Source organism: Chionomys nivalis, chromosome 8, assembly GCF_950005125.1.
Source record: "Chionomys nivalis chromosome 8, mChiNiv1.1, whole genome shotgun sequence".
Taxonomy (NCBI): Eukaryota; Metazoa; Chordata; class Mammalia; order Rodentia; family Cricetidae; genus Chionomys; species Chionomys nivalis.
In genome coordinates, this window is record NC_080093.1 from 29,936,810 (window position 1) to 29,964,317 (window position 27,508).

The following is a 27,508-nucleotide window of genomic DNA, read 5'->3' on the forward strand; positions in this document are numbered from 1 at the left end:
GTGCCACCTTGTCTGGAGGTTCTTCACCTCAATTTGTCCACACTCACCCCTTTTCTGGACTTCCTGATCCTGATAAAGACAGTTATTCTCACTCTGACTAAATTCCACCAGGCTCTAGTGCATTAATTTGATGGCCCTCATTATCTTGTACTTTCTCTCCTTGCTTGGACATGAACCTGTCCTGTCCTGTTGCCCAGTTCCTTTCTCACCACCATGTCAACCTTCCAGTCCACCCAAACCCCAACTTTTCCCTGCTATGTATCCAAGGATACAAAGATGCCCCCAGATATCTGCGCAACTTGTTTCCTAGCAGGTCTCAGACTCAGTATGTAAACAGGCTGGCCTCACACTCACAGAGATCTACCTGCCTCTGCCTCTTAAGAGCTGGGATTCAAGGCATGTGCCACCACGCCAGGCAGATACACTCTTAAATCCTGCTGTACCAATACCAGTGAGATGAAGAGCTGGCTCTGAAATCATCAATAGAACAAAAAGCAAAGGCTAGGTCCAAATGAACACTGTCAGGCATACCCAGAACCAATCCAGGGCAGAAGACACAAGACTGAAGAGGGCATTACTCAGAACTTGGAGTGATTAGCTCAGAGTTTTACAATAGAGATCAACAGAGATGATTGCTTCCTTGGAGCTCCTAGGGACGGCTCTAGAATGAACAAGTTTGACAGCTCCCTGGTGCAAGCAGTATCTGTGGCCTTTTTCTGAAAGCCCCCAAGCAGAGAGCACTGCAGATTTCTCCACTCAAAGCCTGGGGGGCGGGGCATGATGATACTGCCCATGGTAAGAGTGATGGGGAACCCGCGAGCAACTCTCCCTGTACTACAAGCTGCCCTAGCCTTGGTGGCCAAATTCTCACACACAGGAATCCTGCTTGGACATTCTTCCCGCTGACTTTCTGCTTGTTAAGCAAGTTGAGAATTAGTCCATAGGGTAAAAAAACAAAGTCATTAACTTTTTCTATTGCCTCTTTTTATAGTGACTGATGCTAGGGAGATCGGCATTGCTTCGATAGAGCGTGCCATCAAATGCCATTACAACCATTACTATGGACTTCGAATTATAAACTGGACATTAGGCAGAACAGAGACTCAATTTAAAAACAATGTATTAATTTTCTCCTATTTAAATTCAGACTTTGTTCAATGTAGCATTTACTGAATGTCCATTGTATGCCATCCACAAACTGGGTAATTCCACAGTATCTTAATCAACTCTGGTCACACATGTTCCCGTTTTTTAAGATGAGGGAACTGAGGATCCCAGAGACTAAGCAATGAATCTAGATAGCAGCAGGCAGAATCCGGGGCTCCAGGAGGGCTCCTGACTGTAGGCACTATGCTTATTCGGCTGTTATGGGAACATGGAACCCTAATAAAATGATCTTCTCAGATGAAAATACTATTTTCAGGATCTTGTAGGGTTTCACAAAAATTATCAAAGACAGTCACCTACTTGATACCAATGGCAAATAAGAGCTTGTCAAACATTTATCTCAAAGTTTGGCCATTAAAAACCAAGCTAACATCACAGTAATGAAAGTGATCTTTAACTGTATTTTCCCTCCCTAGCTATATCTCAGAAAATCAGACTTTAAATAGGAGTTTGAGTGCACACGCGCACACACATACACACACAGTCTCCTATAGCTCAGTAGCTCAGTACAGCCTCAAACGCACTGCGTAGCTGAGGCTGACCTTGAACTCCTGATCTCCCTATCTACCTCCTGATCCCTGATAACAGGCTTGTGCCACCTTGTCTGGCAAAAAGAAAACTTTGCCCTTAGTTTCACTAACCAAAACAGTTTACATAGTAATAGCTGCTGGCTTATTTGGGGGGGGGGGTGGTCAAATATTTGAATGGATGTGTTCAGCAGATTTTACAAAGGAACTAACGGCATTTAACATTTCCCCTTTTTAAAGGTCTACCTGCCCAAAAACTCCCCAAAACAGGCTTCCTGAGAGCGCTGGTAATTTTGCTGGATCAATTAAGGCATCTATTAAAACAAAAACAAACTTGGCTATCACAATCTGGAAAGGGCTCATAGATTCTCTGGACAAGTGGCTGGGATTTCACTGTTTATTAAACTGGCAAACCAGTGTAGACTGAACCAAGGAGGTTTGAGTTTTCACTCTTACCAAGGGGCTCTGAGTGGTAAAGAGGAGGACCCCCATCAAAGGCCTGCTTGGGCACCCCAATGGGATTCTAATACCAGATGGCAACATGTCTGAGTCTGTCCTCACTTCTCAGAAAGAGCAACTGATTGGGAAGACCTCAGCTGAGCACTTGCAATTTTAAACGCTGGATTTATGGCTAAAACAAAATACCTCACCCACACTCAAACTGGGGAAAGGGGTCCACCTGAGACCACAGGCCATGCCTGTGAAATTGGAGGGAACCCTTTTTTTGGCCTGAGGATGTTGCTTATGCTGCTGGTTCAAAGGCCAACGAGTAATGGCTGGGCTTCCTTTTCAGAGTGGCCTCTGTTGAGCTGGTATGTGGACTGTGGGGCTCATGCCAACACTCATGCCAACTGCTGGGCTGGAAACATCTGGTGACCAAGTGGGGTCTCTGGAGTGCCCAGGGTTACAGACGCACACCCGGAACTGGAAAGGAGACGCAAGCTTTAGTCACCTCCGAAGCTTTCAAAATGAATTTAAAAATAAATTCTGTACTCATCATTGGGAAAACAAACAAGGCATGTCCTCAAATCCATCCACTTTCTCCGTAGGGCCTGATATTTAATTGTGGTGACGCAAGATAAGCCTTCCTCCCAAACGCCCCAAACCACTTGGCACCGGGGAAAGTGAACACTAGTGGATCTACTCCCCCCCTTTCCTCCCACAAACTCTTCTGGTAAGGCGATTTCAGGATGTTATTTATTTACTAGAAGCCCGACTTCCTTTTGCATAAGGTTCCAGAGGAGCCCAAATGACCCCAAGGAGTCCATTAACTTCCAAAGGCATTTTATTTCTGGCGGGGAAGACCTTGGAGAGCAGGCAACACCAAGTATTCTCAGCCTCAAGAGCAGTGTACGACACCGGGGAGAAGAACCTTTGGCGGCCCCAATCCTTTTCCAGCAGAGGCAGCTGCAATTTCCAGACAGAGGGTGGAGGCTGCCTGGGAATCCACTTTCTCTCTAGGTGCACCTGCCGGCACCTGCTGGGCGGCCCCACCTGGGATTTAAAGACCCACAGGGCTCCCACCCTAAACTACATTATGGAGCTCAAGTCAGACAGACAACCTGGTCAGAAAATGAGATTCTAAACATGAGTAACTCAAACCTCTGAGCAATGGCTCAGACATATGTCAGGCATGGGTCACTCAAATACACGCGAGTGTGAACACGGATAAAGAGGCTTATATTATTTTTAATAGAAAAACGTGGTGAACAGGTAGCCCAGGAGGAAGAAGGGGGCTGAGATCTCTTAGCGCTGGTTTCCTGTGGCTTCCCTCGAGCCACAACTGCTAGGTGGGAATTCAGGCATGAATCTGATTGAAGGGGAATCCTGTCATGGGGCAGCTACCCCCTGCCAGCGGTTTCAACATTCCCGGGGTCTCCACCATCCCGCAGGCCCAGATGTCTATTCAAATCCGACGGAGAACTGTAATTCATACAGTCTCCGTCGGGCACGAAGGTGGTGTTGGTGGTGGTGTTGGTGTTGTTGGTGGTGGTGGTGTTGGTGTTGGTGGTGGTGTTGGTGGTGGTGGTGGTGGTGGTGGTGTTGGTGGTGATGGTGGTGGTGGTGATGGTGGTTGTGGTGGTGATGTGGTGGTGGTGGTGGTGTGTGCCTGTGTGGGAACAGTTAAGGATGGAGATCAAATTAAACCCTGCTTGTTTTCAAATGACCCCATCCACCTTCCAAGCCCCTTTGATCATTTTGGAGAAAGCAGGGATAGCAGTTCGCGGAGCGCCCGAATGGGGCTTCCCTATGAGCATTGTCTTCTCCCCCACCCCCAGTGTGAAAGCAAAGCCCTCGGGTTGTCGCCCAACCTTGGGGGCCCAGGAGCGGAGGACGCGGGCAGCACGCGCTATGCCAAGCCCACCCAACCCCTCACGCGGCCTGTCCCCGGGCGCGTGCCTCGCCCCCCGCGCGGCTCACCTAGCACCACGGCGGCCACGGTGGAGAGCAGCAGCCAGTGATTCCGCAGGAAGCGGCGCCAGTCGCATCCAGAGCTCGTGGGCTTCCCCATGGTGGGCACTAGCGCTAGCGGAGACTCGGAGAGGGTGGCGAATGCAGGATGCGGGAGGCTGGGCGCCGCGGGGACCCAGCGCACAGGCTGCTGTCAGTGCTGCCACAGCCGCTGGGGACCGAGCACCGTGGTTTTGCGTGGCGGGCGTGCCCGACTCCTCCTGCCGCCGCCGCTCTCTGCAGCGCCACGGCCAACCAGCGAGGCCGAGGGCGGAGCGTCCCGGTGGGGCGGCGCGCGTGGGGCAACCCGGTCCCCCTCTGTTCCGTGTTGAAGGCTTCCCACTTGCTAAGCGTCTGACCCACTGCTATTCCACATCAGCCTTCTTGGGGACACTCATCCCTGGCCCCGTGCGAAGGGATTCAGTACGCGGACACGATTCTGCCTTGGTCTTTCCGTAGGGGAGTCTCAAGGAGAAGGGGCACGGTGTGACTTTAGAGGAGGTTTGGAGAATTTTCCCAGCGGGTCTTTGATATTCCTCGCGGCTCAGACAGGATCCGCCAGGACCCAGGCTTGGTCCTACACCTCACACACACGAGGTGGTGATCAACTTAACAATTGCACTCCTAGGTGCCTTGCACAATTTAACAATTGCACTCCTAGGACTCGCTCTGTGGGGACCACTTGGTAATTAGGGCTGAGAACCAGGCCTGACTGGTGTGGGAAGGTGGGCGGGCCCATTCCAACCCCAAGGCCAAATACCTTACAGGCTGTAGTTGGAGAATCTGGGTTAGTGTGAATTTCTCTTTGTTTCCACTGGCATTTAAGCATACTCTTTTTTTGTTCTAAGCATAACACCACCGTAACTAAGTGAGCTGGGTGTCAGGGGAATCCCCTTGTCTAGATTACTTGCTCAGTAGAACCCGACAGATAGAGACATCCTTTGGTTTAAAGTGATTTATAAAAACCCTTCAAGATATAGTGGATTAGGCTTTATTAGCTGTGTACATTATAGTATGAAGGATCACCTTCTTTCCAGGCATTGAACTCTCAAAAAAGTCAGGAGAGAGGGAACCCAAGATCATTGGGTGGCCTGGCTGGAGCTGGAAATAAAAATGTCCGAAAAAGGCAAACTACCAAGAAAAAGAATGATTCTACAGAAATGAAAAAAAAAATGGACAAACTCAAATGTTCAACAAGAGGAAAAAATTGAATGGAATGTATTATGGAACTTCATGTAGTCATATGCAGTCTACAGGAAGGAAGGTACTAATGGAGTCCCTTAGTACCATACGGTAAGAAAAAAAAAGAGTTAAAAACTATATGTGTAATTTGATCATATGTATACTAAAATAAACCTATAAAGCAGAGCCATGGGCTTAGAAAAGACTCAGTGAAATATACTGGGATTCCGCAGTGGTGTATGACATTTTTGTGCCTCCCTTCCCAGTGTCCTGTGAACTGGAAGTGTCTACCATAGCTGTGTTCCAGTGTGCTCTACTGTGTTTATAAAGCTAACACACCCTGGAGGTGGACCTTGTCTACCTCACAGCCTTTGCACTCTGTGGGGAGGAACTCACTTTCAATGCCCGCCCACACTACTTACTACTGAGGTAGCTTGAACCTGTTGCTTAATGCTGATGTTTCAGTTTACCTGTGACACGGGTGCTCAGATAACTCCTGGGGTTTGTGGAGGTTGTGAGACTCAAACAAGATGCTTGCCTTCCTTTCATCATGTTGGCAGGCAAATCTAGGCACAACCAAGTTAAAAACTCTGCCCAATTTCTGTGTTGAGAGGAAGAGGTGGAACAAGGGTTGAAGTGAGAAGCCTGTCTCCATACCTGGTCATTGAACTACTTCCTGGGGGGGGCACACACAGAGCTCTGATGGGGAGGTCACTCTTTGTTTTTGTTTTTTTTTTGTTTGTTTGTTTGTTTTTTTTGTTTTTCGAGACAGGGTTTCTCTGTGGTTTTGGAGCCTGTCCTGGAACTAACTCTTGTAGACCAGGCTGGTCTCGAACTCACAGAGATCCGCCTGCCTCTGCCTCCCAAGTGCTGGGATTAAAGGCGTGCGCCACCACCGCCCGGCTCGGGGAGGTCACTCTTGAGTCACTGGTTTGCTTTACTCAAGGTCCTTACGGATACATCCTGTCCCCTTGCAGGAGACACTTGGGTGTCTGAATGAGCTGAACTCAAGCCAACAGCAAATCCATTTTATGGGAGTAGGGAGTGAACTTCTGAATTCACAGTCACTGTGGCTGGCATCTCATACTTTGGGATTTCGCAGCCTAAACCAAGAAATGGTGGGACCAAGCCCTACTCTAGAGAGAGAAGTTGGAGATCCCTAATTTGTGCTCTCTATCTATTCATCCATCCATCCTTTTATCTGCCCGTCCATCCATCCATCCATCCATCTATCCATCTGTCTATCTATCTATCTATCTATCTATCTATCTATCTATCTATCTGTCTGTCTATCTGTCTGTCCGTCTGTCCATCCGTCCGTCCATCATCTATCTGTCCGTCCGTCTATCTATCTATCTATCTATCTATCTATCTATCTATCTATCTATCACCTATCTGTTTATCTATCTATCTATCTATCTATCAATCATCTATCTGTTTATCTATCTATCTATCTGTTTATCTATCTGTCATCTATCTTCTATCTATCATCTATCTATCTATCTATCTATCTATCTATCTATCTATCTATCTATCTATCTGTTTATCTATCCATCCATCTATCTATCTGTTTATCTATCCATCCATCTATCTATCTATCCATCTATCTATCTGTTTATCTATCTATCTATCTATCTATCTATCTATCTATCTATCATCTATCTATCTCATTACCCCATCCTCTTATCTTGTAGTCATGAATACAAATAATGTCAGATAGGGTGAGATTGGAAGGCCATTTCCCCTGTGTGTGCCACACCTGTTTCTGGAAGAGGACTTTTTTGTGTTAAGATCCTGAAACCAAGGAGAACGAACCATTAGAGCTGTTTTTCTACAATAAATATGAACTGTCCCTTTTATTCCTAAGTCTGTCAAATTCCTTTCTCCAGAGAAACCTTTGTCTGGTTTCATTCATTAACTTTCTCTAATGTGATAACACCTCCTTCTCCTTCTAAGAAACTGGTGTTACTTATTGTTACTGTTTTTCCTTTTTTTCTTTTAAATGTTGACTCAGGGAATAACTAGTTAACAATTAAAGAAAAGGGACTTTGACTTTGTCACACAAGGTTAAGCAGCAGGTGACAACCTGGCCTTTTGTATCAACAGAGATAGAAATAAAGAAGACACTCAGAAACCAAAGGCCAACTCCCACTGGCCAACTCTTTTGGAAGTGACTTGATGGCTGCAGTTCACAAGGCAAATATGATTGCACTGAGTCACACAGCAGTGATGGAGGAGGAGGCCACAGGCACACAAGTGACCTTCAGCTTCTCAGGTAGCCTCCCTGACAGTAGAACCTGAGGTGTGTCAGATGCCCTTTGATGTGGGCTCTTCTTTATCTTCTAATCTTGGTCTGGACCCAAGTTATCTTGGAATTACAAGCCAAAGACATTAAATGTCCCAGTAATTCTCCGAATAGTAGTTTGCCAAGTTGATTTAGCTGAAAGAAACTTAGTTTTGTTAGATGTCCTTGAAATCTGGACTTCAACAGAGCTCTTCCACATTGGCTTTATTGCTTACTGGGGAAAACTGAGAACAATTTTATTTTGTTTAGGAGATGAAAAACAAATTTTTAAATTTACTTAATACAAGCAAATTTGAGCAACTTACTTAACCTCCTTTATCTTCTCTTTACTTCTCTCAAGACTCCACATAAGGCAATATCTGTAAAGGACATTTTCCCATCTTCCCTTCCTTCCTTCCTTCCTTCCTTCCTTCCTTCCTTCCTTCCTTCCTTCCTTCCTTCCTTCCTTCCTTTCTTCCTTCCTTCCTTCTTTCCTTCCTTCCTTCCTTTCTCTCTCTCTTCCTATCTACCTGTCTATCTATCATCTATATACCTATTATCTATCTATCCATCTATCTATCTACCTACCTATCCATCTATCTACTTATCTATCATCTATGAATCTGTTGTGGTTTGAAAAAAATGGTCCCCAAAGGGAGTGCCACTATTATTAGGTGTGGCCTTGTTGGAGTAAGTGTGGCCTTGTTAGAGGAGACTGGATGACACACCTTTAATCCAGACCTTGAGACTGGAGGGCTCACCTTTAATTGGACAACACCATCTGTTGGAAGTGTGTCACTGTGGGGGCAAGCTTTGAGGTCTTTTTCTTAGGCTTCACTCAGTGTGACAGTTGACTTCCTGTTGCCTGCAAGATATAGGACTGTAGGGCCATGTATTATTCAGGCCCATATGTATACATTGTATGGCGGCCAGACTTTCAGGCCAGTTTACACCTGACCACATAGAAGGTGGTCACTTGGCTTTCCAGACCTAAACAAAGGATCAGGATATGCTAATATTGTTCTGCTATCCTAAACAAAGCATCGGGATATGCTAATATCGTTCTGCTGTTTTTGTAATTATAGACATCCCCTGGGAAGAGGTGTTAATCCAAGCTACCTGACAGAACAACCATAGTTGCGGACATGACTTTAGTCCTGCTACCTAGGAAACAGAATGCTAATGAATTTCCCCCTCAGTTTACATTTTGGTATAAAAACTAGCTGTTTGGAGAATAAACGCGGGTGAATTTTCAGGATGTGAACTCAGAATTTCATGAGGGATCACTGAGGACCCCGATAAAGCCATGTAAGTTGTGTCTTTATTCCCATGCCTCCCCTCTGGTCCGGAGAAATAATTTATGGTCTGGGCTGGCACTGGACCACGACATAGGACACTTTGCTATTTCTCCAGCACCATGCCTGCCTGTATGCCACTATGCTCCCTGCCATGATGGACTGAACCTCTAAACTATAAGCGAGCCACCACGATGAGCTGTTTCCCTTAAAAGAGTTGCCGTGGTCATGGTGTCTCTTCACAGCGATAGCAACACTAATTAAGATTCTATCTATCTATCTATCTATCTATCTATCTATCTATCTATCTATCTATCTATCATCTACTTATCATCTATCTATCTATCTATCTATCTATCATCTACTTATCATCTATCTATCTACCCTACCTACCTATCTTTCTATCACCTATCTATTATCTATCATCTATCATCTATCTATCATCTATTTATCTATCATCATCTATTTATCATCCATCCAGTTAGCTAGATAGCACCATCATCATTACCTATCATTCATCTAACTACCATCATCTATCACCTATCTATTGATCTCTCTGTCTATCTGTCTAAAACAAAAAAGTTTCAATTTTATTAGAAGTCAAAGAAATGCAAATTTAGCCCCAACTTGTTTATCTAGTGGACAAAAGTCTGAGGACAAAATACACAGTTAGATTTTGTATAATTTTAATGTTTGTCATTTAATATTAGGAAAACCCTAAAGAAATGAACAATAGTGTGTCCTGCATTTCTGTATCTAGAAAGTACTATGATTTTCTTTCTTGAGGATAATTATACAATATGTACCTTTTTAAAAAAAAATCAGAACTTCTTGACCAGTTTTGAGTTTATGTCACTGAGGACTGCTGCAGGAAGCTTTTCTGAGCAGGGCTGACGACAGCACTAACCTGTGGGCACAAATGTAGTTATTTAGCTGTTGACAGACTTAGATGTCTGGGTCACAGAACAACATCAGAGCCTGCGGTAGGGCCTATGACCTCCCAGCTGTGGCTTTTTCTGTGGATTTACTGTATCAGATATGATTTCCCTCCTATGGAGCAGGTGTCAAATCAGTAAACAACTCTGGTTAGTCTCATCAGATAAGCCATGAAAGTAGAACGGGAGACTGGGAAGAGGAGGATTAGTGTTAGAGGGAGCAGAAGGTTATGGGGCCATGAATACAATAGAAATAAATGCATTATGTACATGTATTAAAATGTCATAATGGAACCATTATATGTATAATTCATATATGTTAAGAAAAAGCTTTGTTGTTGTTGTCTTGTTTTTTGAGACAGGGTGTCTCTGTGTAACAGTCCTAGCTATAACAGTCACTCTGTAGACCAGGCTGACCTTGAACTCACAGAGGTCCGTCTGCCTCTGCCTCCCAAGGGATTAAAGGCAAGCACTACCATCACCCATCAAGAAAAACTGTTTAAAAACCTGCTTATATTCTTCATCCACCTGAACCAAAACCTGTGAGATTTCTACCAAAACAAGCAAACAAACAGACAAACACCGTTCAAAGATGTGAGCAAAAGCTGCTTGACCCAGGTCTTTGGAATTCTATTAACTGGTACAGAGACTGACAAAGACTCAGTGTGGAGACGCTGAGAGGAGAGAATGAAAACATTGTAGCAGAATGTTGTTTATAAGCACAGGTGTGCACCCTGGAGCTAAAGGAGGCTAAGATGGGGTCTCAACTTGGAGGTCAGCCTAGGTCATCTAGCAGAACCCTGTCTCTTAAAAATAAGAATATCAAATTACATGGGACGCACAGGGGAAATATTAGGTTGATAAACACAGTCGGGTGCCTCTTTGCTTGTTTTTGAGACAGTGTCTCCTGTAGCCTGGGCTGTTCTCTAACTCACTACGTAGTTAAGGATGACCCTGAACTTCTGATTCCTCCACCCTGCCCCCACTTCCCAAGTGCTAGGACTACAGGTGTGTACCACCGTGCCTGCCATAAGGCTATGCTTGGAAATGTCAAAAATAAGCTATCAACCTGGGCCGGGTGTTTCCATACCACGAGGGCACAGTCATTTATGGCTCATGGACTTGAAAACAGTAAACGTCATTTGTACAGCACAGTTCCAGTGACATGTGGAAGAATCGTGACATGCTCTTTGTGATGTATCTTTTCTCCTGCACCTGCCTTTCCAAGCCCATACATACTCTTTTCTCAGCTAGCTGAGGTCGTCGTACGCTTGGCGGACCGGGGGGTGGAGGATTTGAAACTGGCCACAACGCCCCTCTTTTGCATATATGCACGAGTACTAATGGAAACCCGGGTTACTGTCAGCAGGGACATGCACTTTCTTAGGTTGTCTCCCTATTTGCTATCAAAAGCCTAGCATGGAAGATCTCCATGTGCCCCAGACAGTGAATGAGACATGGGGAAGGAGAAGAACTCATCACAAGTGACCCAGTAGGAAGAAGAAGGGGAGCAGGGGAAGGATTAATGGCTTTGTCCAGGAAGAGGCTGTGTGTTAGAGAAAAGAGAGCAACTACTCTGTACCCTGCTCCCTATGTAGGAAACTGCCTGCTGGCGACTACTTCCCATTCCAGAATAGCTCGATGAAGCTGAGCACAGCTTGAAGACTTCATTTCCCAGTGTGGGGGTTTGAATAGGTACGCCTCCCCCCCCCATAGACTCGTGTGTTTGAATACTTGGCACATAGGGAGTGGTACTGTTAGGAGGTGTGGCCTTGTTGGAGTAGGTGTGGCTTTATTGGAGGAAGTGTGTCACTGTGGGGGTGGGCTTTGGGGTTCTCATATGCTCAAGCTATGCCCAGTGTGACACACTGTCTCCTTCTGCTGCCTGTGGCTCAAGATGTTGAACTTTCAGCTCCGTCTCCAGCATCTTGTCTACCTGCATGCTGCCGTGTCCCACTGTGATGATAATGGACTGAACCTCTGACCTATAAGTGAGCCACCCCAATTAAATGTTTTTGTTTTTTTTAAATCAGAGTTGCCATGGTCATGGCGTCTCTTCATAGCAATAGAAACCCTAAGACACTCAGTTATCCTATTCTTGATGCCTGTGTACTGGCCTGGGAGTCACTGTGAGTGACAGGATGAGTTAGAATCCAGGGAACCCGTGTGCACTGCCTCCACACAGACACTTTCGGCTGTGTTCTCGGCACTGGCTGGGGTGAGTCCCTGGGTCCTACCAGGAGAAGGTGCAAAATACATCTTCGCAGCCACAGGTTTCAGCCATGCTACAGGGCAAGTCTGCCAGAGCCATGGAGAATGATAAAATGGATGTCAGACTCTAGATAAATCCATACATTACTTTCATTAGTCAATATTTTTTATACTACTTAACTTTTCGAGGCAAGCTCTTACGTAGCATAAGCTGGCCTCAAACTCACTAAAGACGACCTTGCACTCCTGATTCTTCTGTCTGCAGCTCCCAAGGGCTGGGATTACAGGTGTGTGTCGCCACACTGGGCTCGTTAATTTTTCAAGGTCTCTTTACTGCAGCTGTCCTTGGTTTCATCTACTTGTTAAAGAGACCAGGTTATCTGTTCCGCACAATTCCCCATATTCTGTACTGCTTCATGGTGACAGCCTACTTGATTCTCGGTCCTCCGTGTGTTCTGCAGGTGGGTAAGTCAGAGGTTGGATATTCAGCAATCTGCAGTTTAACACGTGAACGCTGGTGTCAGCTGGCTCACCTGTGACACGTTCCTCCAAGACTTTTGTTTGAGCATCTTTGGTGATGATGAAGGCTATTCAATTTAATTCATCTTGATTTTATCATTCCCCATTGTGCATAGTGCCAAGGATTTTATATGTGCCCCCACTTTCTCCGTCTCTGTCTCCCTTTATCAGGTACTGGTACAACTGGCCTCAATTAGAGATCCCCAAACGGTCTCCCAGGTGAGTGCTGGGATCACAGTTCCTTTGCTACCTCACTTGGTTCTTGCCTTCAGACTGAATACATTTTCTGAAATCAACTATTTGGTCGACCTGAAGTAGATTTCCTACAGAAATGATGGGACCGTTTGGTTTCCTCAGGAACAAATGGGCGCACTAGCAACTTTGGATCGGGACTGCCGGGAGCTTTCTCAACGTACCATTGTGAATATGTGGATTTAACGTGTTACATGTAGATGAGAGTGTTCTAGTCACATGCGCAAGCTGTCCCATATTTAACCAATATGAGCCCTCGCATTTTATTTTCAGAGTTTCAGATGAGCATTTGTCTACAACTACACTCTTGGGGACAGGGTTCTTGGGGACCACGCTGTCTGTGTTTCCTGACTTTTTCAGAAGAAAGAGGCCTCCTGCTTCCCTATCCCCGGTGCTCGAACCCCAGGTGGACATTGTCATGCCTTCCTTTCTTATGTGGCAGTTGGAGGCTTGAACTGAGGTCTTTATACTTGTGGAACAGACTCCTGACCCACTGAGACAGTGCCCCTTCCCCAAAGTTTTTAGTTTTATTAAGTCTTATTAGTTCTAGTAACAAGCCCACTGACTGAAACTTGATATCCTGGTGGTTCTTGTGACTCCGAGACCTAGGGCATTAGGGGATACACAGTCAACGTGTGTCCACACAAGTCTTCAGTGTAATTATGCCCTTGGTCTGACACCCTCTTAGGATTATGGTTTCCTATTTGCTTTTAAATTTTAGAAATTCATTTCTAAAAGGTTAAACAAACACTTTAAAAAGACATTTATTTGTTTTTCTGTTTATCTTAGGGGGCACGTGCATGCCACAGAGTACATGTGAGACTCAGAGAGTCTGAGGGAGTCCTCTCCTTTTACCTTGTGGGACCTGGAATTGAGCTCTGGAGGTCAGGCCTGGAAATGAGCTAAAGGCTTAACCTTTAGCTGTTAAGCCATCTTGTCGGCCCTCAATAAGTTTTAAGTGATGTAAAAAAGAATAATAATAAAAACAATAACAAAAACCCTCCACATAACTCACCAAAACTCTGGAAGAACACAGCCAGAAAGGTTTTCTTCTTCTTCTTTTTCCTGAGTCCTTCCCTCCCAGGGCAGGTAGCGATTAGTTCAGTTTGTGTGAGTCTTTGGTTGGGCCTGTCTTCTGACTTAGAAAATACAAACAGGCCCTTCCATTCACACCCGCTCTGGTGATTCCACACAGGTGGCATTTTAGGAGCCCTGCCCCGGGCTTGCCTTTCTTCTTGAACAATGCAGCTTAGTGCCCGCTCACAGTGAGGAATTCTTCCTCATTCCTTCTTCTGCTTCTCCCTGCTCAGTGCAGCCCTTGTTCTGGAGGTCTCTTCCTTGTTCCTTCCCAAGCTTGTAGAATCCAACAGTGTGTGGCTGTCCCTGGGGTTCATTTAACACTCTCCCTGATGATGGACATTTGGCTTCCTCCCAGCATGTCTGTCTTACAAACATTATCTCGAGTGGCAGCATTCAGCCCCCTCAGTGCTACTGTGGTACAAATGTTTGCCAGTAAGCTCTCTGGAGGGAAGAAAGAAAGGAAGGACGGAAGGAAGAAAGGAAAGGAGGGAGGGAGGGAGTGAGAAAGGGAGGGAGGATAGAACAAAATGGCCTTGATACATAGTCTCTGATAAATACCCCATTAATTGCTACCTCCCGGGTCTGACTGAGTCAGCAGCATCAGGTCAGGGAATGTGGTGTCAGGAAGAGACGTTCAATCTCAGGTTCTATCTAGTTGTTTTCTGGGAAAACAGGGCAGATGGAAATCATTCCAAGGGCATGCAACCCGTAGTCTTTATTAATATTGTTTAAATATAACTTATTTAATATATACAATGTATTTACTATATATGTATATATATATATATACATGTATGTATGCATGATATAGATATATTGATTTTTTGAGAAAAGGTGAAACCCTGGCTGTCCTGAAACTCACTCTATAGACCAGGCTGGCCTTGAACTGGAATGAAGAAATATGCCTACCTCTGCCTCCCAAGTACTGGGATTAAAGGTGTGGGCCACCACTTCCTGGCTTATAATTTTATTTTATTTAGGTGTGTGTGTGTGTTTATGTGTCTACATGGGGAGGCCAGAGGTCAGTGTCAGTTGTCACCCTCAGTTACCCTCCTCCTTGTTTCTTTGAGACAGGGTCTCTCACAGACCCTGGAGCTCACCTATTTGGCTTAATGGTCTGACCAACAAGCCCCCCAGGTCCTCCTGTCTCTCCTTCCTCAGTATTGGGTCTACAAATGTATGCTATCATGCCCAGCTTACTTGGCTCTCATGGCTTGGCTTAAGTCAACATATCGTTTTATCTGTTTTAATAGCAGGACAGGAAGTTAATTTTTTTTGGCCTAGGTTAGCTAGCACTAACATCATTTGAACAGCTGTGAGTACACAGGTTCTATTTTTCTCTGAGGAAAAGAAATTTAAAGGCAAACGGCCTGGGGTCTACATAGAAGCTGCTTCTGCCAACATCCCCAGCTTTCTTTCTGCTCTGCAACTGAGGTGAGCAGCCTTGTGGCTGAAAGCAGATGACAGGACACCACATGTCATGTCCATAATCCAGAAAATAGAATTGGAGCTGCAACGTCCAGACAAGTCTGCTGTCTTCCTGGGACCCTGTGCAGCATTGTGTGTATAACTGGCTAGACACCAGTGATGTGGTCAGACCTAGCTGTGAGAATGAATGAGGAATGGAGTCAACCATACACATCTCAAATAAAACCGGGGCTTTTAGTTGTTTATTTTCAGCTTACTAACTAAAAACTGGATAAGTATTAGGTGGGAAACAAGGAGACTGCATCTTTCTGCCTATATCTTTCAAGCTCCCCCACATCCCCTCCGATCCCACAAAGATGTCTCTGGTCACATACAGTTCTCTGGCTCACGGCATTTATGCTTCAGGGATGATCTTGTGCACAGCATCACATAAAAGCTTCCTATGCCGTTATATTGGTGTTCCATGTATGTACTGGGCTTCCATGTTCTAATTCCTTTGTGTTCATACACATTTATGAAACAGAGTACAAGACTTGTATTTTGCATGTCTTTCTTGCTTCTCTTATAGCTTAAAAGGGAATTGTGAAAAAGAAAACAGGTCAGTAACACAACACAGTGTTCCTGGGGAAAGAGAAGAACAAGGCCCACAGAGACTGAAAGCTGTGGGGTGCTCCACTGGTTACATCTCTTTCCTCTTTTGTCTCCCGCCATACCTCTTATCTTTTCTTCTTTCCTCTGATAAAATGTAAAGAGGAGATGGAAGAAGGTGGGATGGGAACCCCTCTCTTTGCTGAGTCAATGCTACGTGCACATCACTAGATGTCTTCTGTAGTTGCTGATAGTATCTTGTGGGGGTTTGAACTTCCTGTTCTAGGTGCGTGGCCAAATAACCCTATGGGTACATTCCCATTTTCCTACTCATTATTAACATACATTATTTTTTCTATGCTTGGTCTTGACTTCTTTCAATCCATAAATATATATGGGTAATTTATCTATGTTGTCTTCATGCACCATGAGTTTCCATTATATAAACAAGCTGCAATTTATGCCCCCTTATGCAGCAGACAAACCTTTGGATTGTTTCTGGTAGCTGCTAACTATTGTAATTAGGTCTGCCCAAGCGATCTTACACATGCCATTGTAGTATATATGTGTTGGACATATGTGGGACTGTGCTCCCCAACACCCAGAGCTCCCTGGTTCTACAGCTTCCTCAGTGCTTTATGAGCAGAGAGTGTTGTGGGACACTTCTTGTAAACCCTTGGCTGAGAATGAAGGGCCTCGCTCACGTTCACTGAGTCAGGGATCATTCTTGGCTGACAGCTGTGTGCTAAGGCTCCCTATGACAATCACATTCACACAGATAATGGCCCTGCCTGCCTCAGGCAGGCCCTGTGCTGACTCACCTGTGGTGAAGGTGAGAATGACATTGGCTGCGATGGCGCGGGCACATAATAAATCACCATGAATAATGGTGTCTTCTGCCACAACATTTCCAGGCTCTTTGGCAGAAAAATTGATGCTTTGGGAGCATGATTAGTCCTTTTGCCTCTGGCATCCACACACCTCTAAATGGCTTCTCAAGAGAATTTTGGAAAGCAGAATAAGCCTTCCCAAGTACACACTAGAAGGTGTCGGTCTGTTTCCACCGGTACCTGACCTAGTTCTGTATTCTCAGACTTTAGAAGATTAGCTGGGGGGCTGCGGAGATGGATCAGTTAGTGGACTACTTTTATAAACATGTGAGGTCAGAGTTCTGATCCTAGCACCCATGTAAGATACCGGACATGATAGCATATACTTGGCCTTTTTTTTTTTTTTTTTTTTTTTTTTGGTTTTTCGAGACAGGGTTTCTCTGTGGCTTTGGTTCCTGTCCTGGAACTAGCTCTGTAGACCAGGCTGGTCTCGAACTCACAGAGATCCTCCTGCCTCTGCCTCCCGAGTGCTGGGATTAAAGGCGTGCGCCACCACCGCCCGGCTTTTTATTCTTTTTTAATTAAAATTTCCAACTGCTCCCCGTTTCCCATTTCCCTCCCCCTCCTCCCACATATTGCCCCCTCCCCCTATCCTCACTCCACTTCTCCTCCCCCCAGTCCACTCCCCCTCCCTCTCGATACTGAAGAGCAGTCCAAATTCCCTGCTCTACGGGAAGACCAAGGTCCTCCCACTTCTATCTAGGTCCAGGAAGGTGAGCATCCAAACAGGCTACGCTCCCACAAAGCCAGTTCATGTATTAGGATCGAAACCTAGTGCCATTGTCCTTGGCTTCTCATCAGCCTTCATTGTCCGCCTTGTTCAGAGAGTCCAGTTTCAACCCATGCTTATTCAGTCCCAGTCCAGCTGGCCTTGGAGAGCTCCCAATAGATCAGTTCCACTGTCACAGTGGGTGGGTGCACGCCTCGTGGTCCTGATTTCCTTGCTCATGTTCTCCCTCCTTCTGCTCCTCATTTGGACCTTAAGAGCTCAGACGGTTGCTCCAAATTGGGTCTCTGTCTCTCTCTCGATCTATCGCCAGATGAAAGTTCCTGTGCCATTCTCCTTGGCCTCTCGTCAGCTCTCATTGTCCGCCACATTCAGAGAGTCCGGTTTTATCCCATGTTTTTTCAGTAGCAGTCCAGCTGGCCTTGGTGAGCTCCCAATAGATCGGCACCCCTGTCTCAGTGGTTGGGTGCACCCCTCATGGTCCTGACTTCCTTGTTCATGTTCTCTCTCCTTCTGCTCCTCATTATAACCTTGGGAGCTCTATTTTTGGGTTTTGACATATTTTTTTAAATGATTCTTTGGGAAATTCACATCATGCACCCCAATCCCACTCACTTCCCAGTCCCTCCATATCTGCCCTTCATCCTTGTAGGACCCCCCACCCAAAGGAAAACTAAAAAAGAAATAATAAAGATAAAGTAAAAATAAAAATAATAATTAAAAACAAAGAACAAAAACAAACAACAACAAAATCCACTTCGCTCCGTCTTTCTCACCTCTCCGTTGTCTCTTCATTTGTCTTGGTGAAACGGAGAGCTGCTCTGTACCATGCAGTGGACCCTTTGGTCCAGACAGCTTTACCTGCAAATGTTCACTGTGTAATGTGTTGTTGGTCAGTTTCAAGGTCTGTGGCTTCTGATACACCAACAATATTTACCGGGCCCTCACCGAGACTCCTCTCAGATATCCCACCATTGTGACAGTTATGGAGATCCTGTGGCTGTGGTTCTGTGGGACCAGAACCTTCAGCCCTACAGCAGGTCAGAGATGAAGTAGATATTGGGGAGTATCATCTCAAAGCCCTGGATGTGTGTTTGGGTGCTAGCTGAGTTGGTCAGTTGGGTCACTGGGACCAACCAGCTTTTCCAAGTGCTGGGGTGGGGGTGTAGGGGCAGACTGTTGGGGGGCAACTCTCCTATTAGGAACAGAGCGAACTCTTCCTTGCTGGGGTCAGGGATCTATCTACCTTAGGGCCAGCAAGGGGCAGAGTCAGTTTGTAATCCCAATGCTGGGGAGGCAGAGACACAAGGATCTCTGGGACGCCTTGGTCAGCAACCTAGTCTAATTGGTGAGCTCCAAGCCAAATGAGAAACCCTGTCTCAAAGGTGGACAGTGTTCCTGAGAAGGACACCTGAGGTTGTCCTCTGGCCTCCCCGTGCATGTGCACATGACAACACACAAATGTGCACACACATCCGCACACACTTTCGTCCGTACATACATAAATACATGTATTTAAAAAAATAGCTGGCCCTGTGGTGGGGAAATGATGGTATGCCGTGTGCTTTTAATGTCTGTTTCCCAAGCTCTCAAGAAGCTAAGCCTGTTCCACACCACGGAATGGGCATTTGGACTTCATGGCTGCCCAAGCCTACCCCTACCTGTCTTTCAGTCAACTTGTTCTCTTCTTCCTATGACACAAATCCTTTATTACATCTTCATACTTATCCCTTTTCTTCCCCTGGCCTGTCTTTTACTCTTCTAATGATTTCTACAGATTTTCTGAATTAATAAACTATGGTATTTTCCAATTTAAGTTTGGAGAACCAAGGATTTTTGCTTAAGAAATGCTTGCCTACTACAAAGACATGGATATATTATATGCCTTGTTCTAGAAGTTTTATTTTCTTTCTCTAAATTTTGGTTCAAAATCTACCTAATCCATTTTTTTCCTCTGTGTAAAAATGAATCTAACAGCAATTTATGAAAGACAAATCGTCATTGTTCTCACAGCTAGGCGTGGGAGCCTGTTCCTGGGCAGGGTTTTGTTTCATTGATATATTTTTGTGTCTCTCCCAATTTCTATTCAAAACTGTTACTGTAAGTCAATTATTTAAGCTAGTGAGTTTGGACCTTACCCCATTTTCCCAAATTGCCTTGCTTAGTGCCAAGGCCCCCGAGTTCCACTCGAAACAACTTTCGAATGTACATAGAAATATTTTTCTATGGTTTTGTTTGACTCTGTAGATAAATCTGGGGGAGGTGACATAATTACAATATTTCACCTCCTGGGTTTTGTTTCCTAATATACTATCCTGGTATCTTTCTTTATTTGGATTTTCCTTAGCTGTAGAAATAATATTTTGTAGTTTCTGTGTAGAGGTTTAGTGAATCTCTTCCTAGAACTTTTTTTCTCTTGATATTTGATGTGCTCTGATATTTTGATGCATTTCAATGCAAATGGTATATTTTTGAATGTTGAAGGCATTTGTTTTATGTGTATGGGTGTTTTGCTTACATGTATGTTTGTGAACTATGTGCATGCTTGGAGCCTGTAGAGGGCATCAGATACCCTGGAACTGGAATTATGGGAGCTCAGGATTGAGCCCAGGTGCTCTACAAGAACAATAGCTCTCTTCACCACTGCTCCTTCTCTCCAGCTGTAAGATAAAAGAATCCCCTTCCTCTCCAAGCTGCTTTGGCCATGGTGTTTTATCATAGAGATAAATAAACACCCTACTTAAGACATGCTGCAAGTTCATATCTATGTTATAATGTTAAAATAATTTTATTTTCTCCTTATGACTTTTCCTGGATTTAGAATCAGAGAAATTATGGTCTCCCCTAGACATGGAGTTTCTTTGTGGGAGATTGTTTTCTAAGAATTTGTGTATTTGTTTGTTTGATACAGGGTCTTGCTATGTAGCGTAGGGTGGGCTTGAATTTACTTCACAGCCCAAACTGGCCTCAAACTCAGTCCCTCCTACCTCAGCCTTCCAACCACCAGGATTAATAGTAGGCACCACAATGCCTGGCTCTGAATTTAATTCCTTTAATTAGTATCGATCATTCAAGTTTTGTTTCTTCTTGAATCAATTTTTGTAATTCATATATTAGTGGATTTATTCATTTTGTCTAAGCTGTGAAACTGTTATAAAGTGGTTCATAACACTCTCATATGTCCATGTCTTCTAAGTCCACAGTGAAGTCTCACTGTTCACTCCCAATGTGGTGTTGATGCTGGCATCGTGTTTGCTAGCGGTGAGAACAACAGGAACACTGACCTGCCCCCTGTCATTCATTAGTGCCTGCAGCAATCCAGGAGGACTCACCTTGGATGCCAGTGCGAAGGAATTCTGGGTTCAAGACTTTTCTCTGGTACTGGTGCTGCTATTGCAGCCTGGGGCAGGTCCCACCACTCAGCGAAGTATCAGTTTCCGTCTGGAAAGTCTTACAACGTTTCTGTAGGAACTAAGTCATTCAAGTGAAATTGCTTCATGAGCTATGACAAATTTCATAGGCAATGCACAGTTCAGGTTTGCTTTCCGCATCTGTAGATGCCTTGCAGGAAGGGAGCGGCTCTTTCTATATTTCTGTAATACCTACCAAGCACAGTTCCCAGGACACTGATTTAATAAATATTTGTTGAACTCAATGTTTTATACATCAGTAGAAACAATTCTCATACCCTGACTCCAAAGTATTATTATATGCCCAAGTATTGATGACCTCTGCATTAACCAAGATCATACTGTTGTATTTTATTATCATTATTTATACTAAAATACACATCGTATTGTATGTAAATTTCCCGGTGTCTTACAGGAATACCTTTTCTTACATAACTAGAAACTATGTCTGACAATCGGTAAAGGATGGGAGAATCCCCAAGCGCTGCCTCAGCCAGGATGCTGAGAGGGAAAGGCCCAGACTTTGGCAATCCAGTAGGCAGAGTGGGCAGAGTTGGTAAGCAGTTTCCTAAGAGATGTGTCACTGGAGTTTGCAAACTCCGCAGGTTTCCACGCCCCTTTGTTCTGCTGCAGATCTGTCTGTGCAGAGTTCAGTCCACCAGAGACAGGTCTGAACCTCCTCTTTACACCCCTCTGGCCTTCCCTTGTCCATGCATGTCCCCCTCCCACATCTGGTTTAAGTTCAGGTGTGAGCTTCATGCAGGTCTTATCAGCGTTTCCCGACCTCAATATTTGGCAGAGAACTCTCTGAAGTCTTGGCCGCACTTAGTTGCTCCAGTCATGGGCTTTGCCTAAGATTGTCTTCTGACCTGTTTCCTTTTACTTAACGAGGTGGATCTTAAGAAAAACAATGTTACCATTAAAAATCAGAAACCAACAACACTTCTCAAGATCATATTTTATTTTATTTAAAAATAAAAACAGCTTTACTAAATGCTACCCAGAGACTTACCTGTTGAGGATTCTGAGGCGGAAGTCTGCTCTCTTTATTGCCATGAGAAGTAGTTAGAAACGCATTAAGTCGCTCAGTTGATTTAGCTTCACTATAACATAACTCCCAGAGAAATGGAAACTTGAGCAGTCTCCTCATTACCTGATTCATGTTGCTCATACCCCTCAAAGGAATCTCTTGGGCTTCTCTTTGAGATATGCTCGCTCACGTCTCAGGCCCCTTCCACCTGGCAACCATCTACAATGTCCTCCAAGCGTTAATACCTTCCCCTTAAGTTCTCAGTCACAGTGCCCCTGAGCTACAAATGGCTCCTCTTTACCTACCAAGGTTCACCTCCTCTCTAATGCTGTCACGGTGGAAAAAAAGAAAAAACCCTTGGGAATTTTTTGTAGAAACAGTAATAGGGAAAACAGAAAAGCGTGAAGCGGTTGGTGACCTCAACTCCGATAAATGTCACACAGCCTTCCTGCCCGGCAACATTTCCAAGCGCCTTCTCTTCACTTTCTGGCACCTTTCCTTTGAAATTTACCTGCAGTTGATGTAGGCACATTCTTCTAAAGCGCCTGAAGTCAGGGCCCCTCCAGTGTTCTTAAGAGAAAGAGCTGCCGTGGTTCTGTCTTGTCTCTTTAAAGGACCACGGACAGAGCAGGGCAGGGTAGTTGTGAAAGGATTGCCACTGAGACAATGTGAATAGGGCCTGTAGATTACATAAGGGAATTTGGAGGAATGCTAATTGCCTAATGCTAATAAGTTATCTGTGATTTCATAAGAAAGTGTCCTTGTTTTAGGAAGTACATACTAGCATCCTTAGAGTTAAAGGAATCTTTTGTCTGTATCTTACCACCAAACGGATGAGAATATTTACAGGAAGGCAGACCCTGACAGGTAAGTAGAGAGATGAATGAAAGAGAAGTTGTAAGCCAGCGGAGGTGGCACACGCCTTTAATCCCAGCCCTCGGGAGACAGAGGCAGGCGGATCTCTGTGAGCTTGAGGCCAGTCTGTCTACAGAGAGTTCCAAGACAGACTCCAAAGTTACACAGAGAAACCATGTCTCAAAAAACAAAAACAGAAACGGGGGGGGGGGGGGGAGGGAGCTGTAAAGAATTCACATTTCCATTTGGGAGAAGAATACATAATTTTTACACAGTTCTTAAGTTTCTTCTTCCCCCTGCCCCTTCTTTATTCCTTTGCTCCCCCTCTTCCTCCTTTTATACTGTAGCCTAGTCTGGACTTAAATACTCAGTGATCATCCTGCCTCAGCTTCATGCACACTCAGATTGTAAGTGTGAACCAACATGCTTGATTCTAAACTTGTATTTTTCTGCAAGTCTGTATTTTTTATATAATCTGTCCTAAAAATCTGCTTTACACTATAATAAAGACGTATCTGTTATGACATTTTGCAGACGTAGTTCACTCTAGACCCACACAAAATGCACAAGAACCTGAAACAAAATGAGTAATTGTTGCAGTATATTTGATCACACTGCAAACCCTGGGATTTTGTCCCTAGTACGCTGCACCTGCTGTCACACTTAGCAGAGAAAATTGGGAGCATGAGGGTGAGGGGAAAACAGGAAATCATGGCCAACGAGGGAGAGAAAAAGGGCAAATAAAAAGCCTCCCGTGATTGATTCTTCAGATTCCTCCGTGCTGTGGGGATTTGTCCATCTTCCCTCTTTCTGGTTCTGGCAAAATCTTTCGTCTAAAGTGAGCTTAAATAAAAAGAGACTTTAAAGATCCACAGCCTCAAATGAGTCCAGTTACTCAAAGACTGTATGCTGCATTCTTAAGGAGGCTTAGTCTTAGATACAAATGAGCCCCATTTGAAGAAAAGCCTGAGGGAATTTTGTTCTTACCTCCAAAGAATTGAGAATACATAAAACCCAGTAGGACCGCGTGCCTGGAGTTGGAGATGCCCTGTCTATGGCACTGCAAGAAAATGTCTAGCAAGCCTTGGAGCACAGATATGTTACTCCTTTCCTTTCTCTGATACTTTTCAGATATATTTACAGTATAACATTGTATATACTTATTATGTACAATGTATATGAAATGATTACACCTAACAAATGCATTGCCTCCCAGTTACTGCTTTTTGTGAAGAGACTCTAAACAGTCACTGCTGAGCATATTTAAAGCTACAATATGTTGCAATTCACTATAGTCACAATGCCACCATCTCCTGATCTTAGTGGTAATTTTGCCCCCTCCTCTTCCTCCTCCTCCTCTTCCTCCTCCTTTTGTGTTAGCTCTACCTTTTTAATGATCACACAAATTAAGATGCTGAAGGTTTGGAACCTTCAGCAGGTATTAGTTGAGCTGGTATCAGACTAGACTTTATTCTTAATCATGTAATTAATATTTGTTATCATGCTTATTCATATTTGAGCCTTCTATAATTTTGATATAAGGATAAGTCCCCATGATGTTCCTCTTTTTAATATAAATTCTCACACAAGAGATACATTTTACATTACGATGTTTTAGAACAATTTATTGCTATGTCTCACTACATCTTGTGTCCAGATGGTTCAGCATACCCTTGGGGCCTCTGGCAATAGAAGAGGCAGTTATATCTGCTAAAAGGCACTGTGTATCCCTATTCGTCCCAATATTCTGTGACTGAGTAGAGCTGTATTACCGACTTTAGGGAACAAACTGTAAATGCGGACGGCATGGAACTTAAGAGTAGATGTGGACCCTCTGGCTTATACCTATTGGGTGATCCTTGATCCCCAAGAAGTCAAATGCAAGAGGTGGATCTATAGCTCTTAGAAATTTCTGCTATTGAAGGATAAAAATCTTAAATAGTTGTTTTAAACTATGAAAGTAAGAAGTTGATTAGTTGCTACATATAACTCAGTGAGTCTGCACCCAAACATCTAGTATGTTCTCAATATTTCCACTTTGACATGTTAGCTAGAGGGGCAGTTTGTCTATACAATTAAGAAACCCTAAGTACAAAGAGCATTATTACTGTAATGGTCCTTCTACTGGCTTCCTTGCTATTTGTATCTTCTGCCCACTACAACCTAACCAGCACTCAGTTCACAATGGATCATTTACTTCTTTATTCACCGACCCGAGCTTGAGTCTTTCCTCATCCTCTTGGCTTTATCTTCCCTGTCACCTTTTCTCTAGAAGCCCATGTTCTCTGTTTGTCCAGAACAGTCTATACTTGGTGTTCTGAGACTCTGACCATGCTACTCCTTCTTTCAGGGGAGTTACTTCCTCATTTTAGTAATATCTGGCCTATCTCAAATGCTAGCTGAGTTCTTTCTTAGCCTTTTAACGGCCCTGTTATTCTGTTTAAATGTTTGCCCGCATTTCTTTTAATTCTAGCCTTTGTTTACTCAGTTGTTTTTTCTGTGAAAGCTTTTTGAAAGAAAAAAACAAAGTTGTCTTAGTCTTTGGGCTCCTCAGTCTTAACCTCAGTCACCCAGAACCTTGTCTGGAGTTTCCAAATGAAAGGCTTCCTGTTGAGTGTGATTTCTATCTAACCTCATGGCTACCAAACTTCTTTAACTCCTTCTGGTACAGGGAATAGGTTCTGATTGGTGCACGGAGGCAGGTGTGGTATAAAGCAAAGAGAGAGAGACTGTGTAAAATGTCTGTTTATAACCCAGTTCCCCCATAGACTCCTTAACAATGGAGAGCCTCATTTTCCCCCACAGGTCAGGGCTAATCATATTTAACTTTCAGAGCACCAGGCACAGGATACTATGGGTGCCAAGAACAAAACATCACATTCCTCTCCCCTAACATCTCAGAGATCAGGGAAATCGAACACTCAGTGTCAGTGAAAGGAAAAATATCTGCTCAGGGTCCCAAGGTCAAGTTCTCTGACCAAGTTCTCAGCACAAAGAAGATTTGCCCCAGAGAGACAGAGGGCGGGGATAAGGGTAAAAGATAGGATACAGGAAGGGAGAGGAAGAGGGAGTATGGGAAGGGGACCAGGAAGAGAAGGAAGGGATATTTGTCCCAGAGGGACAAAGAACTGCCTCTAGATAGAGAGGAGATAGATGTGGCACATAGGCAAATGGTGGTTTATAAAGGTAAAATGGGAAACCCCGAGTTAGGATGACGTGTTTAGTTTAATTGGGCATATTAATTAGGTGAGCCGAAGGGGGCTTCTGATTGCTGGATTTCAGTACTTTGATAGCTGGATCTTGGTAGTCAGCCTCACTAGGAAGAAGAGAATAGACAAAGGGCTAGTTTCAGGAAAGTAATCTAATGGTTTTTAGCAAGGCAGAGGGAACTGGAGAGAGGGGCAATGCCTGCCAGAGTCACATGATCACGTGGGCTACTGTCCCTTCAGTCAGTTACTTGAGGATTCATCTCTTGGTAAAAGTAGAGTTTTATTCACTGCCATATTTCTAAATTTCAAGATATAATATTTAAATATTTATAAGAAACACTGGTTCTTGAGATGGCTCAGAAGGTGATCACTCCTGCCATGCAGCATAAAGTCCTGCGTTCAATCCCTGGAACCCATACAGAAAAGCTGAGGGCAGTGGCACACGTGTACGATCACAACAGTACTACCGAGAGATGGGAAATGGAGACAGAATTATCCTGAAGCGCTCAGGGCAGCTAGCATGGGGAATCAGGAACATCAGAAACAAAGAAGACTTTGCCTAACAAGTTAGAAGACAAGAACTGACTCCTTAAATTTGTTTCCTGACTTCCACATATATGCCATAGTACAAATATGCACGCCCCCCCACACACACAATTAGAAATGGACTGTCTGTTCCTCCCAATTTCAGAGATAGCTGCATCTTTTCATTCAGGGCCAGCCTTATCCCTGGAATAGAAAGGTGAAACTCAGAGTGATTAGATTTGGTAGTATTGGGTGCCTAGTCACTAGGGATGCATTCAACTTGTGCCAAGTAGACATTAGTCCCATCAAGAATCCCTTCATTGACATTGAGTACACACTATACATGTTCTAATATGACTTTACTCATAGAAAGTTCCATCACACAGTCAAGGCTGAGAACAGGAAACTTGTCATCAAGAAGAAGACTATCTCCATCTTGCAGGGGTGAGATCCAGCCAACATCAAATGGGAAACGGTTGGTACTGAGTATGTTGTGGAGTCCAGTGTCTTAATTACCATCTCTACTCCTTCTACTGATGCATCCATGTTTGTAATGGGTGTAAACCATGAGAAATATGAAAACTCATGAGAGATTGTCAGCAATGCCTCCTGCACCGCTAACTGCTTTGGCATTGGCCAAGGTCATCCATGATAACCTTGGCATTTTGGAGGGACTCATGAGCATAGTCTATGTCATTACTACCACCCAGAAGATCACAGGTAGCCAACACTTCTAGGAAATTGTTGTTCACTGGCTATGGGGTTGCCTAGAATATCCCTGAATCCACTGGTTCTTCCAAGGCTGTGGGCAAGATCATCCCAGAGCCGAACAGGAAGCTCACTGGCATGTCTGTTCATGTTCCTACCCTGAGCATGTAGTGGATCTGACCGGCTTTTGCAGAATGCTGACAAATACAATGATCTCAAGAAGGTGGTGAAGTAG

The 27,508-nt window shown here is 44.4% G+C and overlaps 1 protein-coding gene and 1 pseudogene across 1 annotated transcript in view; one reads left to right on the top strand and one right to left on the bottom strand.

Annotated features, from left to right (window-relative positions):
• Positions 1-4,338, bottom strand: part of Slc1a1 (solute carrier family 1 member 1) — a 77,472-nt gene extending 73,134 nt beyond the window's left edge. The window contains exon 1 of the mRNA XM_057778813.1: positions 4,116-4,338. Within this exon, the coding sequence (XP_057634796.1) occupies positions 4,116-4,206 (91 nt within the window). The 5' untranslated portion in view covers positions 4,207-4,338. The remainder of the gene's footprint in view (positions 1-4,115) is intronic.
• LOC130879286 (glyceraldehyde-3-phosphate dehydrogenase-like) lies at positions 4,248-27,508 on the top strand (annotated as a pseudogene).